This window comes from Paroedura picta, chromosome 8 (assembly GCF_049243985.1).
Source record: "Paroedura picta isolate Pp20150507F chromosome 8, Ppicta_v3.0, whole genome shotgun sequence".
Classification (NCBI taxonomy): Eukaryota; Metazoa; Chordata; class Lepidosauria; order Squamata; family Gekkonidae; genus Paroedura; species Paroedura picta.
The window spans coordinates 50,763,650-50,780,107 of record NC_135376.1 but is presented as its reverse complement, the minus strand read 5'-3'; the positions used below and the strand labels follow the sequence as shown (position 1 = coordinate 50,780,107).

Genomic DNA, 16,458 nt, shown 5'->3' with positions numbered 1-16,458 from the left:
GTCAAGGGGATGGAGAAAACAATTCTATTCTAAGAACCCAAAGGAGGAACTATTTAAGAGACATTTTGTACCAGACTGGAGGCTGTATTCTGATTACTCTCTCTCAGACCACAACAGGCAGAGGTCTCAATCAGTCCATGTGAACTTGGCAGCCATGGCTGCCACAGGCTGAATTAACCATGTCTTTGCACAACCAAATTCAGCCCAGCAGCTTACACACATCATCCATTAGAGTAGCTTTTTCTGCACTGATTGTGGCATTTGGGTCTGAACTGCATGGGCCACAGGTGCACAACTGCTTCAGCCTACAGATACCCATCGGGCCTAACTGAAAACTGGAATGTGCTGAAAAGACTGAGGAAATCTGCTCTGTGTCTGATTTAACAAGGAGAGACATTGATGAACACTCCGGTTCTTCTGAAACAGCAATAAAGGGGAAAGGCTGGGTGAAGCAGGAAGACAACAAGACTGCACCTGCCAAGCCAGCCCACATAACTCAGAGCCCATGTCAATATGACCCTCCCTTGCTTGCACCAGGCAAATACATGGGGAATGGAAAGTAGATGAGACACTGGAACAGCCTAGTACAGGGGGAGGAAAAATGGAAGACTGCTGCCATCTTCACTCAGAGGAACAAAACAAACCAAGAAAATGTGTACAGCTTTCCCCCAACCTCCAAGGACTAGAAGACTTGCTCATTCCCCCGCCCCCCTCCACACACACACACACACACACACACACACAACCAGAAAGACTAGAAACTGACTTTAAAAAATTAAAATCCTATAAATACTTCTGTCATCCTTCACAGTTAGGTTTTCAGTCTTGCCCCAGCTACCTTTCTCCATTTGGTATAGTATTTCTATTAGCCCCTCCTTTCTTAGCATTACATTCGCAATTGTTCTGTCCAGACAGGCAATTTGTGACCTGCCCTGTTTTTCCTACTAACAGAAAACACAATGCAGCACTTCTTGCCCATCCCAAGGGCAGAACATGCAAAGTGCTCTCTCTCTCTCTCGCACACACACTCCTTGTAAAAGGCATCATCCTTCTGGCTTTACAGCCCTTTTCTCCATAAAGTGCCTTGGAGACTGACTCAGTGCTTTGGGTTTGGCTACAGCTATTAGTGAGTCCCTGCAGATGTTTATTACTTCACACAGCACAAATCAATACAAGAAATCCTTTTGAAGACGACAAGGAGGCAACAGGATTTTGAAATCATGTCTTTCCTGCATGTAGCCTGGAAGCCAATGTCATTTTGGTTTGGGCAATTCTTGGCTCCTTCAAAAACACAGACAAAAGGGCTCTTGTGTCATACATCTAAGGGCAGAACTCTCTGATGCCCAACCAGAAGTGGTAGATCCAGAAAGGGAAGGGAAGAGACATAACTAATGCTTTGGCTATGAAGTGCCAAGTTTAGTCTCCACTAGTGGGACCAGAGAAGACTTTTGCTTGAGATGTTGGAAAGAAAGTGCCAATCAGTATGAGCACTCAAGAATTAGCCAGAATAATGACCTCACTCATTATAAATCATCTCTTTCTAGCTTATATTCTTAGGTGCTAACTCTGGAAAAGGCTGTCATCCCAGCCCACTCAACGATCTTTATACTAACAGGAGAAAGCTGACTTTGCAGCAGAAAGCCTTGGCCTTCATTCTGTAGCCACTGGGGAGATGAACCTGTTGGGTGAATGTGAAACCGTTTTAGTTGGCGATGGTTCGTGGTTCAGTTCATGAGTCTGCATCAAACCATGAACTAGAGTTTCTAAATATTATTCAAAAGCATGTATAGTATGTCAAAATAATCTAGGGTGAATGCTACTATGACGTACTAGCAATGCTGTTGGTTTGCACTCCCTAGGCTCAGAATATAAGCTAAGTTGTTTGTAATACACATGTTTAATATGAATTGTACAACTAACCCAAAAAACTATCGTCCCTCTTTCTACTCCATCCATCCCAACAACTTGCAATTTTAATATCAAGCATCTCACAAAATGCCATTTCAAGGTAGCTAAATACTTTGACATGACATCCAACTCATCACTGAGGGCATTAGAATTGCCAGCTCTGATTCAAGAAACTCCTTGGGATGTGCCTGGAGAAGATGGAACTCGTGCAGGGGTGGGAGCTCAGTGAGGAATGACACCATGGATTCTGCTCTCTACTACTGCTGATGCCTGTAGTCTGGAAGTCAGCTGTAATTATTGAAGAAATCCAGGCCTCACCTTGAAGTTGGTAACCACAGAGAGGTGGAACTTTCTACTTCATAACCTATCTTGCTGCACCGATCACAAGATGATTAGGAATAATTGAGAAGGCAGAGATTTACGGGCAGGACACAGGAATTAAGGGCAATTGGAGAACAATTGGAGAACAAGGGCAATTTTCTGAAAGTTCCCCAAATGTCACAAATTACTGGGCCCTTTCACACTTGTGTCTCGAGAGTTCAGCTACAGTTACACAAAATGGCTGGATTCATCTGTGTAGGCAAAAGTGAAGGTGGCATACAGGTGAAAAGAAAGTGAAAAGAAAAATACCCTGGTTATTTTCAGAAGAAAGGGCTCCCATATAACATTCAAGATGTTTTGATCTCTTGACCACCAACATGAGTTCTACACAAGGATGTAGACATGCAGCAGAGCTCATTTAGACAAACGGTTAACAGTTCTTGGTGGTCAGCCTCTCAAAGAAGCATGAGGACCGAACTAAAAGAACGTGATGCATAAATGGGCAGAGGGTAAGTTTTCTCTGTTTCCTGCTATAGTGATCTAACCAAAGACGTTTGGTATGCCTAGACGAATTCAGGGGAGGGGGTAGCCTGATGTCACAAGAAGAAAGAAAACTTTTAACAAATATTGAAAATCAGAAGAGCCTAAGAGGGTTTTCTGTACTTTAGCACATTACACAGCTTCCAGTTCCTTGGGAACTCCTCAGGCCCCGTCTCCCATTCACTCTATGGCAGACAAAAATATCCTCCATACCTAATCACATACACCAGCTTTTCCAGAGAGCAAACAGTATCAATGTGCATATTTTTAAAAAATGCATGCATTCATATTTCTCAAGGGAAATCCACACGTTGCCTAATTTCTCAGGTGTGTTCTGGTAGTATGCAAGAAAAAGGCTACCGGGGATCACTAGGCCTTAAGCACAGGCACAATGACAATTCAAATTTTAATAGCACCCTATTACCGTTGGTGCAGCAGGGCATGCATCTCGCTGACACATATCGGATGGGACAAGTTTCACAGATCCGCTCTAAGCTAGTCCACTTGAAAATAGTTGTAAGCCATGCAGTTGGATAATTAAACGGCACAGCCTGGAATGGCCATCTGTTCTCTCCAAGATTAAGGAGCCAGAGCACTATCATTTGCCTGACATTGGTTTCAAAGCTCCTGCTGTCAAAACAGCTTGCCTGCCGCTAAATGCCATGGAGTAAATCATGCTGATCACTAACCAGTTCCTTGGTTTTCAGTGGACACCAGCCCATTCTCATTAGAGTGGAAAGTCAGGAATATCATGGTTCATTTCTGCCCACTCCTCCCTCTGTCCCCTTTTTGCATGTCTTTCAGTTTGCTATTGTAGGCCTGAATAACCTGTTTAAATAAATGTGCTCTTCCTATGACACTGAAGTTCCTTAATAATTTATTTAAGAATATGTCTTGCAAATGTGTTCTATTATCCTTCCTTTTCCTCTCTCAGCCCACCCTTCTCTGAAGAGCAGAATCATTACTAGAAACTTTCATTTCCCCATCATCTTTGCTTCCTTCTCTCAAGACTATTTGCTCAAAGGTACTATTTCCTTAATATATCAGGAACTTCCAGGGAATTGCTAATCGCCACTATGAGATGATAGGTAAATTTCATCCAGCCCAGGCTGAATTCTAGAGATTTTTGGTGGAAGGATCACTTGGGCATAAAATTTGGATCACTGTGGATGGGCAGCTGGTTGTTCCTGTATTATGCAGGGGGTTGGACTAGATGACCCTGAAGGACCCTCCCAACTCTATGATTCTATGATTCCCTGTGTCTGTTGAGTGTTCTTATTCTATACTCTGAACAGTTTTTACAGTGGAATTCCTAAATCCATATTATATCTTTGGTACTAATTGTCATTTTGCATACCAAACTGATTGCAGGAACCAGTTTTTCTGAATCTATAGCTGTTCAAATCTAAACTATAAAGTGTGTTTTCATTTCTAAATAAAATGCAATATAACCTGGCTAAAAATTATCCCAAAGAGAACTAAGACTATGAATATACTTAAGAGTGCTAGACTACCCAATTAATAATAGTGATATAGTGATATATAGATATCTTTAACCGCTCCTGTGGAGCGGATTAAATAATCGGGTAAGGGCACCTAAGGAGGGCCCTGTCCGTGATGAGGAAGGGTGCCGATTGGCCCCTTCCCCCGGATTGACAATCGGAGGGGCCAATTGGCAGGCGCAAAGGGCCTGCCAATTGGTTCCTCCGATTGTCAATCCGGCGGCAAGGGACCAATCGGGAGCCGCGCACAGCATGGCTCCTGATTGGTCCCTTGCCACCAGACTGATGAATCGGGAGCTGCAAAGCGCCTCCTGATCTGCCCCCTCCAACGTCCGCCACATTCGCCTGGCCGCTGCTATTTGCTGACTCGCCGTGAAGAAGAGCGGCGGCCCGCGGAGCCTCCAGGCCACGGTCCCCCGAAGACATGCCGCCAACAGACTGTGGGGACAGGCGGCCGCCACCGCCCAACACTGTCACGCTGGCCCCCACTCTCCACCCAGGCTGCCTCTGCCGCTGGGGCACGCGGCGACACATACTTCAGCCCTACCACGAGCCGCCGAAATGTGCCCCGCCCCGCCGCGGTGACAGCCACCCACGGCAACCACCGGAGCCAAGAGCCCGCAGCAAAACACTGTGGCTGCAACACACCCCAGCAGCGGCAGCAGCAAGACACGGCACCCGCTGCCGCCAACAAAAAGCCACCAGCCCCCAACCTCTCTCCTCATCCCGAGCTCGCCTCCGCCGCTGGAGCACGCCGCCACACACCCTTTGGACCTGCCGCAAGCTGCCCGCCAACATCTTCTCACTCTCAAGTAGTACAGGTAGCCAACTGCGCGCCCCCACCACAGGACGCCACCGCTGCGGCGGACAAGCCTCCCAGCCTCTCACATGGCCACCCGCGGCTGCGGTGGGGGGGGGGAGGCTGGGAACAGTCGCCGGCGCCCCAGGGACGGTCGCATGGCCGCTAGCGTCCGCTTCCTTTAAAGTGCAGTGGGCTTGATTACTAGTATACACATAATTAGAATACCCGAGAGATCTTCTCACCAATTATAATGGATGCTACTGGACAGTATCTAGTCATTACGTAGCACAGGAAATATGATGGTTTTCCAAGCATGCAAGAGATAGAACCGAATAGTTGGCAATGGACCTGGATAGCCCAGGCTAGACCAATCTCATCAGCTCTTGGAAGCTAAGCAAGGACCACCGTGGCTAGTATTTGGCTAGAATACCAGGGTCGGACTCATGACATGGATGCAGGCAATGGCAAATCACCCCTAAATGTCTCTTACCTTGACAACCCTACAGGGTTGCCATAAGTCAGCTGTGACTTGAAAGCATTTTCCACCACCAATATTTGTCCAAATCTTGTTTCCAAGATTGAAGTCAGCAATACACAACATTCTGAGTAAGATGGAACAATTTCTGTGACCCCTTGGAGGGGATGGAAAGGAGCAGGACACTCTGGGTAATTGTTCCTAGCATTGGCTCAACCCAGTGGCTCGTATGCTTCTTTTCCCAGCCCACCCCCAATTGGTCAGCTATACATCAGGGGACAGGGGCTGCAGACTTGATACACTCAAACTAACTATGGACCTGCTTTCCTCCTCCACTTTGGAATCATAAGCAGTTGGTCTCAAGATATGTGGGTGTGGGGTGTGTGGTCAGGTTTCTCCATCAGCCTTGCAGTATGATTCCTCAGTACTGTGTGTAGTTCTCAAGTTTCTGCCCATTCTAGATGGCACAGAGAGAGTGGCAGCAAGTGTACTGTGGCCATGGTCTTGAATGTGCCCATGGAGGCAGTGAATCAAAAGATATAGTGACCTGTTGGGTAGGCACCTCGCCTTGAGGGGCCAAAAGCCAAGGTCCTGTGTTATGATCTTGCCCTGTAATTCTTTTTGATCTGTTTTATATGTCATGTTCTGCTTAACCTGTTTTATGCTTTGGCTAAAAGATGTTGCCTTTGACCTGTCTTTAACCTGTGTCAAATTAAGCAGGGGTTTCTCACATATCTATAGCAGTTTATCATCTTAACCTTGTGAAACTGATTTGTGTGCTCTTAAGAATGCCAAATACTGTATGTGAGTTAGCACATGCTTTAAGCTTGGGGACATTGGCCTGGGGAAATGAGAGCCTTTTATGCTATGAGTGCACCAGGATTTGGAGAGAGATGCCAACAAGGGGGATATAAAAGTATGCTTTTATTTATTTCTTAGATTTTTAGTCTGCCACTCTCTGGAGACTTGTGGCGGGGTACAATATAAAACCTCCATAAAAACATGATAAAGCCCTATCGCATAACAGAATGAAACATAGTTTAAAAAAGGATAAAACAAGATTGGTGGTATAATCCCTCCACCCATCCTTGTAGCCATCCACCCCCCAGGGTGGGGTATGCTGGATGTTACTGTGTAGCTCAAGGGAGGGTCCTTCGTTTATGGCTCTGGCCTCAGCCAAAGATCTGGCAGAAGCGTTCCATTTTGCAGGCCTTGCGGAACCCTGATAGTTCCTTTAGGGCTCTCAGCTCCCCCGGGAGCTCATTCCACCAGGTCAGGGCCAGGACCGAGTCAAGACCAGGCATGCTTCTTTGCAGCCAGGGACCTCCAGTAAATTAGCACCCGCAGAGCGAAGTGCCTTGTGGGGGGCATGAGACAAACAGTACCTCAGATAGGCAGGGCCCAGGGTGCAAATGGCATTAAAGGTTAAAACCAGAACCTTGAACCTGATCCGGGCCAGGACTGGCAACCAATGCAGCTGCCTCAGCTGCCAATGCAACTGGCTGGATATGGGCCCTCCAATGTGTACTGATGAGGACCCTAGCAACTGCATTGTGCACCAGCTGGAGTTTCTGGGTCAAGGACAAGGGTAGACCTACATAGAGCGAGGTACAGAAGTCCAGCCTAGAGGTGACCATTTCATGGATCACTGTGGCTAGACAGTCCTGGGGAAGATACGGTGCTAGCAGTCTTGCCAGGCAAAGGTGGTGCTGTGTGGGCTTCCCTTGTGACCCGGGCCTCCATAGAGAGGGAGGTATCCAGAATCACCCCCTGAAACCTGGATGAGGACGAGATGGTAAGTTGCACCCTAGCCAGGACTTGGTGTTCTAATTTGGGCAGGAAAACTTGTAACCCGCTGGGAGCTGGCACTGTTAAGAGCGGAGGGAAACAACGCTGAGAATAATAAAAGCTTTGTTCTATAGTTGTTTGCTTTCTACAATAAAGAAATTATTTCCCTACAAGTCTGCTTATTGAAGCCTTGACAGGGACTTGACACTAGGTCACATAGTGACGGAGACTGTGCCAGAGCATAGCAAGTAGGGTACACAGGGTAGCATGCTCACAGATCTTAATAATGGTCACCGGACCTATTGTGTTCTGAGTGCTTAGTTCTGTAGGTACCAATCAATAAGTCTAATGCTTGGACTTCAACCTGTTTTTTGGGGAATGGGTCCAATGAGGTCCTATCAGGTATCCAGTATGGAATGAAATTACTGACAGAAAGTGAACAGAGAACAGCTTGAGGGCCAAAAAACCCGGCTATTCTACTCAGAGTGTTTTTGCTGCCAGCTTAACAGACATAGAGCCTTCTCCCATAAGGTAGCCTTGAGGCAGGAGATCTTAGATTCTGATACATTGTGGTTCTCCCTTGAGACATACAAGACAAACGGGGTGCTTATCTATCTTTGTCAAATAACATGAGCATTGTTTTATTAATAATAATAATTAATGAGAGCAGGTTTGGTTATTTTTTTATCTCCTCTTTTAAAGTTAACTGGAAATATCCTATGGACTTCTTGCAGTGCTGTGTATTAAATCAGAAAGAAAATGGTTAAGTTAAATTAATAAGATATATTTAAAAAGGTAAAGGTATCCCGTCTGACCCTTGGGGTGACACCCTCTAGCATTTTCATGGCAGACTCAATATAGGGTGGTTTGCCAGTGCCTTCCCTAGTCATTACCATTTACCCCCCAGCAAGCTGGGTACCCATTTTACCGACCTCGGAAGGATGGAAGGCTGAGTCAACCTTGAGCTGGCTGCTGAGTTTGAACTCCCAGCCTCGTGGGCAGAGCTTCAAACTGCATGTCTGCTGCCTGGTAATAGGTGAACTCATTTATACATTTATATAATTATTCATTACGTCTGTTCTAGCTATATATCTTTAGCTATATGATCTTTTTCTCTTCCCCTTATTCTTTCTGTTCCAAATCCGTTTCCGTTAACTACCTTTTACATATTGAAAAACTTTAAAATTTTCCTTTTAAATATGAGCATTTTTAAATACATCTTCTCTTCTTCTTTTGAGAAAATGCAGAGCTAAGTAAAACTGCTCTTCTCCATGCAGCAAAGAGAAAACTGCAGGAAAGTGTGGCGCCTCTCCCCAGTGCATGTGACCGTAAGGTAGGAAAACAGCTCCAATAGCTCTGATTGGGAGGGGCTCCTCTTGCTCTGTTGCTAAGCTAGCTAAAAATCTTCCAGCTGCTGGCCTGCGCAGCCCCATGTGGAACTGTTCAGAATGAAGGTGAACCAATTTCCACATAGCTGGCACCTCCTGTTCTGGCAAATGCATTTAGAATTATTTATTGAAGAGTTCACTGCCATACTGTAATGAGCACCCAGATCCCAGATAACCGTTGTCAGTAACATGGCCAAGAGTACAGACACATGTAACAGAATGTGTAGCAAGACGTGATGTAAAGTAACTGTACACAGTACAACTGAGCCACAGATCCTTCACTTCAAGAAGGCTGGGTTCTGAGGTCTCACTGTAACAAATATTATGTGGATAAGAAGAATGAACTCAATGAGACATGCAGATGGGAAAAATGGCTAAGTGAAAAAGGTTAAATTATTATTTTAAATACCAAGAGATGTCATGAAAACCGAGATTTAAAGCCGGTGAGAATTCAGGAAACAGTATTCAAAGAAACCACTTAAGGGAATTCAATCATTTGGTTTTCTTGCCTTGAATACATGCCATAGAACAGGTGCCTGTGCCCTTCTCACATGCAACGGTATATGTACAATTTCCTATATAAAAATATTCAGAACAGGAAATATTGCATGTGAAAAAGCACTAACTAGTGAAAACCTTGAAAAATCATCAGACTCAGTAGAAGTACCAGACACACACACAAATGGCTGTTCAGACACAGTAAGACACTTCACAGGCAGAGACTGCAACTAAGAGATATCGTACTAGCCAGAGAACTAAACAAAACAGTGTCATGACCTATGAGAAGAATCTACTATACTCCATTTAACACACACTGAGGTGGTCAGATTCCACAAAGCACATCACATAATCAATTGACCCTAAAACAGTGAGTTGTTGGAATATAAGAATTAAAACCACCCTCAAGGTTAGCCCACTCAATAAAACATTCCTTCGAAAGCAGGAATCTGAGAAACTAATCTTATATTTTATGCCTCCCCATAATGAATACAGGAGATAGTTATGAATTACATGATTTCAGCCTATTTTAATCATGAAAAATAAATCACTGCTATAAAGTGATTTCTCATTTTGATTGCTTCCATCAATAAAATTATTTTGCATCTTCCCAGACCTTGATAAATTTTAATAAACCGTCACAGTTGTTGATTTACCAACAAAACAAATCTGGCAGAATTGATTTGCAAAAGAGAAGAGTTGGTTTTTCATACCCTGCTTTTTACTATCCAAAGCAGCTTACAAACCTTTCCCTTTCTCTCCACATAACAGACACCCTGTGAGGTAAGTGGGTCTGAGAGAGCCCAAAGAGTACTGCTCTGCAAGAACAGCTCTAAGAGAACTGTGACTGGCCCAAGGTCACCTAGTTGGTTGCATGTGGAGGAGCGGGAAATCAGACCTTGTTCTCCAGATTAAAGGTCGCTGATCTTGACCAAACCACCACTGCTCTCAAGGTCAGAAGTGACATAAGAACAGCACAGGGAAGAACAGCAAAAGCAAAATTACTAACAATAGTCACTTTTCAGTTGTTTTACACCTCAGCAGTTATAAAAATAAGAATTAAGCAAGGTTTTTTTTTGTTTTCAAAGTGGCCATAAAGAACTTACCCAGAATGTTTTGATGGTTGTTTTTAAAAAGTTGTGTTTTTTTTTTATAAAAGAACTTTATAGAAGTGTTAAAGGAGCATTTTGGGCAGAAACAATGTTTACAGAAACACTGCTCTCTTTTCATCTATAATATTGTCACTTTACTTTGGTGTAAAGTTAAACATTTTTGTTTGCAAATGTATCCATTCCATGAAGAAAAGCCAGACTAGTAACTATTTGGACTGATTCCAAACTGTCTGGAATGGCATAATGCATATAACCTGTAGAATATTTGGAAGGTACAGCAACTTTCATATGCTTTTTTGGAGTAAGCTAATCCCAAGTGATGATACTCCCTCCCTCCAGCATATGACATGTAGAATGCAATTTACACTAATATTTATTTCAAGTTTTTTAACTTGTTTTCTGTGTAAGGTCTGCACTTTTTACAGTTTGCTTTCTTTCAGTCCAGTTACTGCATTCAACTTTGGAAAGAGAAGTAAGTATACATTAAACCTGATTTTATATTGGGGGAAGGTCCACTTTTCCCAAAGAAAATCAACTTCAGTCTTCTGTGATTCTCTACAAATGTATAATTAGAGTCAATGCATTCTTTACTACTAGAAAATGCCCAAAAGACCCAATTGCAGCGCATTTACAAATATACTATTTATAATGAATACATTGATACAGAATGACTCATAAAAAAGCAAGGCAATCTTTTATAGACATAACAATCAACATTACAATAATTCAGAAAGTACATTGTTTTGTAGACTGTTTACACGCTTTCATTCTCAACCACAAATTAGTGTGGTCTTTTATTTAACAGGCAGAATCCTGCACTGTCCTGCTTAAGACCCAAACATCAAAATAATAAACAGAATCTTCAGATCTTTGCAGAATTAAAAAAGCCATTGGATGTTCTTTTGCAGATATCATCATTAGTAATTGTCGTACATGTGCCTTTTAAAGTTGGTGTATTGTGCAAATTACTGCCGAGTGTATACCTAATTAAAAGCAAGTTCTGACATGCTGATTAAAGATACAATGGAAGTGCAATATTGACTATACAAATGCTTTACTGTAAATTCAGCTCCTTGAATAGTCAGGAAGGCATTTTCTCCTTTGATACATTAGCACAAAATCATTCCAATGCCCAATTCAGAAACTTTTCAGGTTCAAAGATGCTACTTGGAAATCTGCCTGAATTTTCAACATTAAATTACATTACTCTCCCCCTTTTTCATCTTTGCAGAACCATTTTAGTGAGCTAAGATCTCTCAAGTTTTAACATTTGCAAAGATAAATATTGTAAATTAAATACTAAATACCGCAAACTTGTTTTATCAGAGAATGAATTAACAGCATCCACCGTGCAACCCCCTTTTTAATGCCGATAATACAACTTAATTATTTTCTTTCCCTTCTCCCACCAAAATAAAGCATTTTAATTGCCTTTAATATTTCACAGTTATCTGTAGACATATTTGTTTCAAAGTTATAGCATCAGTTAAGCCTTCCTTTACATTTCAGTATTCCAAAATAATCCTTAAAAAGGGAGACTGATTTATTTCCCTTAACTATGGAGGAGTTGAACAAAAGGACAGTTTCAATGGTGCAACTGATTGTATTGCTCCACCTGCATAAGCTCTGCTGCGCTTGCCATTAACATTTTGTTAACTTTTCTACAGCTAGACATGGAGGAATTCTTCAGCAAAACGGAAAGCAGTCCCTGTTACCCTATGGAGTACTTCGAAGACATTTCAACCATAGCCCTGTTAAATCTGAAGAGGCCCATTGTGTAGCGCAATTGTATGATACAGCATCAGTACTGATAGTTGCTGCTGTTATTGAGACATGGGATGTTCCACAGATTGAGATGAAGAGGCTAGTTGGTACTAAATACTCATACTTTTCTATAAGGAACATTCTATCAAGAGTGCACCAGATTTATTGATAGTTCATGTTGATCACTGGACATTACATGGCTTTCCACCAAGACTGCTAAGATTTGAAAAGATTGTCAAATTCATTAGCAAAAATGAATTAGCAAAAGTGAATACAGTACATTGTACTGTATACAAGAGTAAGGGACATTCTGGATCTTTAAAAAGATATCCCTCCCCAAAGTCTCTAAATATATGCTCTTCTGCTTTGATGATGTCTCAGTATGATGTAAGTATAAGAACTTTCCCCCAGTTCCAGATTGGCATGCATTCCATTCTTAAACCTCTATTTAATACATCCTGGCCTGATTTAGATGGATTAAATCTAACTGGTTGAAATCTATTTTTGCCAAAAACAGTAAAAATTATCTGGATATACAGAATAACTGGGAATCATCACAGGTATAAATGGCTACAGCATTTTGTGAAAATATTTTTTGAAATTTTAAATTAAGGGTGTATCCCCTCCTTATACATTTTTCTTTCCTACCACTTTGTACTCTATACTGATTATGGAACAAAAGGTTAATCCCAGTGGGATTTTGGAGAATCGTTCATTACAAATTCAGTGTTCAACACAAAATAAGGTTTTTTACCTCTATTTACATACAATGCTGAAATATAACTATTTCACTGGTTTTTTAAAATCCAGTTATTTCTAGTTCATTTTCAGATATTGTATAAATGAAACCCATTTCCAACATGCAGATGATGTTCAGAAGAACGAAAGTGTCAGTCATATAATCCTTGGCAAAATGAACAATCTTATATTAATATATTTACAGACAGAACTAAGAGTTGCATAAATGCAGCCCAACTTCATCTAATCAACAATTCCACGGAGTGAAGCAAGAAGCCAGTCTACTCAAAACATATTGTCCCTGCTTCAGTTTTGTGTAAGGTTCCAAAAATATCCCTCAAATGCGATCTTCAACCATTTTCAGTACATGGCTAAACTCTGGCTTTAAAGCAATATTGAGACAACTGACTTGCAAAACTGTATTGTATCCCCACCCAAAAATAAAAGTGCAACTGGGCAGCTCAGACAAACCTCTCTCACTTTAAGAAACAATTATGAATATAGAAATGGCATCTCATCCTGAACCAGTGAAACAACTTTACAGCTTCAGCATAAAAGTGAACTTTTATGTTGTAACCACCACACAGGCATCTTCACATTTTCACATCTTAATGCTCAAATAGATTGGTTGTGCAAAGCTGAAACTGTACAATGTAATAAACAAATAACTATTACTAGGTTGTTCTAAGAAAAAGGTGGCAGAAATTAATATTCCTTTTATAAAATCCAGTGATGTATAGAACAGTTTAAACTACCAGCCCTTTAACAGTTTTATATCTCTACCTGCCCTTCTTTAAGAAATTTTTTCTTGCTTAAAAAAAAAAAGATCCAATCAGAATGCATATTATAATTCTCCTCTGAGAAAGCAGATCTAGATAACTAGTTATGCTGGGCAAAATCAAAATTTTGAAATCAACAGTAGTTGCAGCATAAATCTAAATCCCTAGCAGTGCATTTAGCACTGCATTCTTAGACATGCAATCTTAACAATTTAAAATGGATGAACATGCTTAGATATATGAGGAGTGTGCCCATTAAATAAACTTTTCTGTTAGAAATAAAAACTGCCAAAATAAAAAAACCCTTTCAACGGGGGACAATATTCCTCTTGGTATGCATGACTTGTTCAAAAGTTATAGCTCGCTCTCACTCTCTAGAATGTTCCAGAAGTAAATTCAAAGTGAAGTGAACAGTTAGGAAAAAGAAAAATACCTGGAATGTTACTTCTATATGAGCTTTCCAAATCAAAATGACACCACAAGGTAGCAGCAAGTGCCTATCCGTTGCAGCATCATTAGCCCTTTGTACAGCCACGACAATGACAGTAAAACCAGAATGGAAACCACTTCACGGTTTTCTACAGAGCAGTCAAAATCTAAGTACAAATGAAAAGGTGTCCTTTTTAACAGATCATTCTTTAATACTGAGATTGATAGAATGAGATTAAAAGAGAATAAATCATGGTACTGAACTGATTAACTTGAAGCAAGTGTCCCAACTGTAGGGCAAAGTGCATTTAGTTCAGCAGCAAAACAGCACAGCATGGAAATATTGTGCTTGGACACAGATGTTCCATAATAATGGAAGGATGTACAAGGCAAGTCAAGATATAAAACCAGAGTAACAATGTTAACCAACCATAAATTGTAATATGTACTGCAGTGTTTCAAAGAGACACATTCATTAATTTTACAAGGACTAGGACGAACCCTTACAATTGCCTGTTGTCATAAAACACAACTATATATATAGACCTACACATTATTTTGATTCAATACACTATTAGAGCTCAAAAGAATGTGTAGGTCTTCAACAAATTAGTCCATTTCTAATCAGGAAATGCTGCTCGTCATAGGTGAGACCAACTATAAAAGAACTGGTCCAAAGAAGATATGCCTACAGCCAATAACTTGAGAAACCAAGATTTAAAATTAATTCAAGCTTTTGTTGGGCTGTATCTTTTCCTACTTATCTTTGTTTTACTATAAATCAATCATTAAAAAGCCCTCAGCAGAAGCATATACATTCTAGATATGATTAAAACAGAGCAAATCAAAAAAATCCATTGATTTACTCTGACTGTAAACAACATACAACACCTTTTATTTCAAATCTTAGAATAAGTTAAAGGGATCTCCCCAACTAGAAGACAAATTACTCCAACAGGTTTTTGACACAATGTGTGCAGAGGGGAATGACAGAAGGAAATTCATATTACTGAGGTCCATGGTTTTCCCACATAAAGAGGGATCTATTTAAAAACGTTTTGTCCCTTAAATTTATCAGTAAGGTTGGCAATCATCTCCAGTGAACTGGTATCTCCACATTACCTAGACATCCATCAGATTCAGCAAAGAAAACTTAGACAAGCATTTTACAAAGGAAAAAAGAATCTAAATGGCTATGCTTCCTCTATTAGCAGAAACACATAAATGTGGTCTTAATTTTGCCTGTTTTATATTATTTATGTTTTATATATAATATAATATACAATATATATATTATATTATATATACACACATACACAATACCAATAATGCTCTTTGCATTTTGTACAGTGTATGGGACAACCCAATCTTTATCTAATCCTGGCACCGTGTGGCCTAGATAATAATAATATATATACACAATGACACCCTCAATACCATTTATATTTTGTACACCTTCAGAATAGCTATCCATCAGACCATGGCACGATATGGTCCCTGCATTTTGAGGAACTGGATGATAAAGGAAGGTCCCCCTGCAACAATCTGAGCTGGAAGGGTATTGAGTGGACAGTTCTCAATGCTCATTATAGACAGTTTACTGCAGAGGGCCAGTTCAAAGGGAAGGCTGTTCAGGTGAGGGTTGTCATTCAGATACAGTTCTTCCAGATTCTCCAGTGTACCTGCATAAAAGCATTAGTACAATTACTACAGAAATAAATATTCCCTTGTTTAAAGGTAATTTATACAATTCAGAAAGCTCTTGCAGATATTTTTAAATGAAAAATAATTCACTTTTATGTTTTCTTATTTAATGCTTCCATGCAGGAACTTTAATTCATGAATCATTTACCATTCTGCAATTACAGCATCTTTCAGTAGCTGGTATGCAAAGGGGAAAAAATCTATATGAAATCTAGAGAGGACCAAACCACTGAGACCTTTCTTTATCAATTTAAGCTCATCCATTATAGGCTTAATTTTTTTTACTCATATCCCAACTATGACAGTCTACTTCAAGAAACAGCATTATACAAATGATTTTCAATAAAGGGAAACTCTAGAATATGAGTACTCCATTGGCCAAAACACCCATCTTTTGTTTTCCAAGTGCTTCATGCAATCCTGCTCCTAGAAATAGTAACTGCAGTGTGCTGAAGACTTAATGCTAACTATGACATCACCAAAGAAAAGGGAAGGGGTATACAGTAACAGACTACCCACATCGTTTCCCCCCCCAAAAAAAAAATAATTTCAGCAGGTGGTCATTTCATCATAGTTTATGTAATCCTGTAAAGGTGATACTGCAGGAATATCTCTACACATAAAATATATCCCTACTATGTCAGCACCCACCGATTCAGATATTCTCAACCTTTTATTGGCCCTATTAGGAGCGGTTCTCAAGTTCCATG

General features: G+C 40.9%; 1 protein-coding gene across 5 annotated transcripts in view; it reads right to left on the bottom strand.

Moving 5' to 3' along the window:
- Nucleotides 1-11,002: 11,002 nt before the first annotated feature.
- The window catches only part of SHOC2 (SHOC2 leucine rich repeat scaffold protein), a 61,523-nt gene continuing 56,067 nt past the window's right edge, over nt 11,003-16,458 (bottom strand). For all 5 annotated transcript variants that reach the window (XM_077349707.1, XM_077349704.1, XM_077349705.1 and 2 more), the window contains one exon: nt 11,003-15,726. In XM_077349707.1, coding sequence (XP_077205822.1) covers nt 15,518-15,726 — 209 coding nt within the window. In that variant the 3' untranslated portion in view covers nt 11,003-15,517. The remainder of the gene's footprint in view (nt 15,727-16,458) is intronic.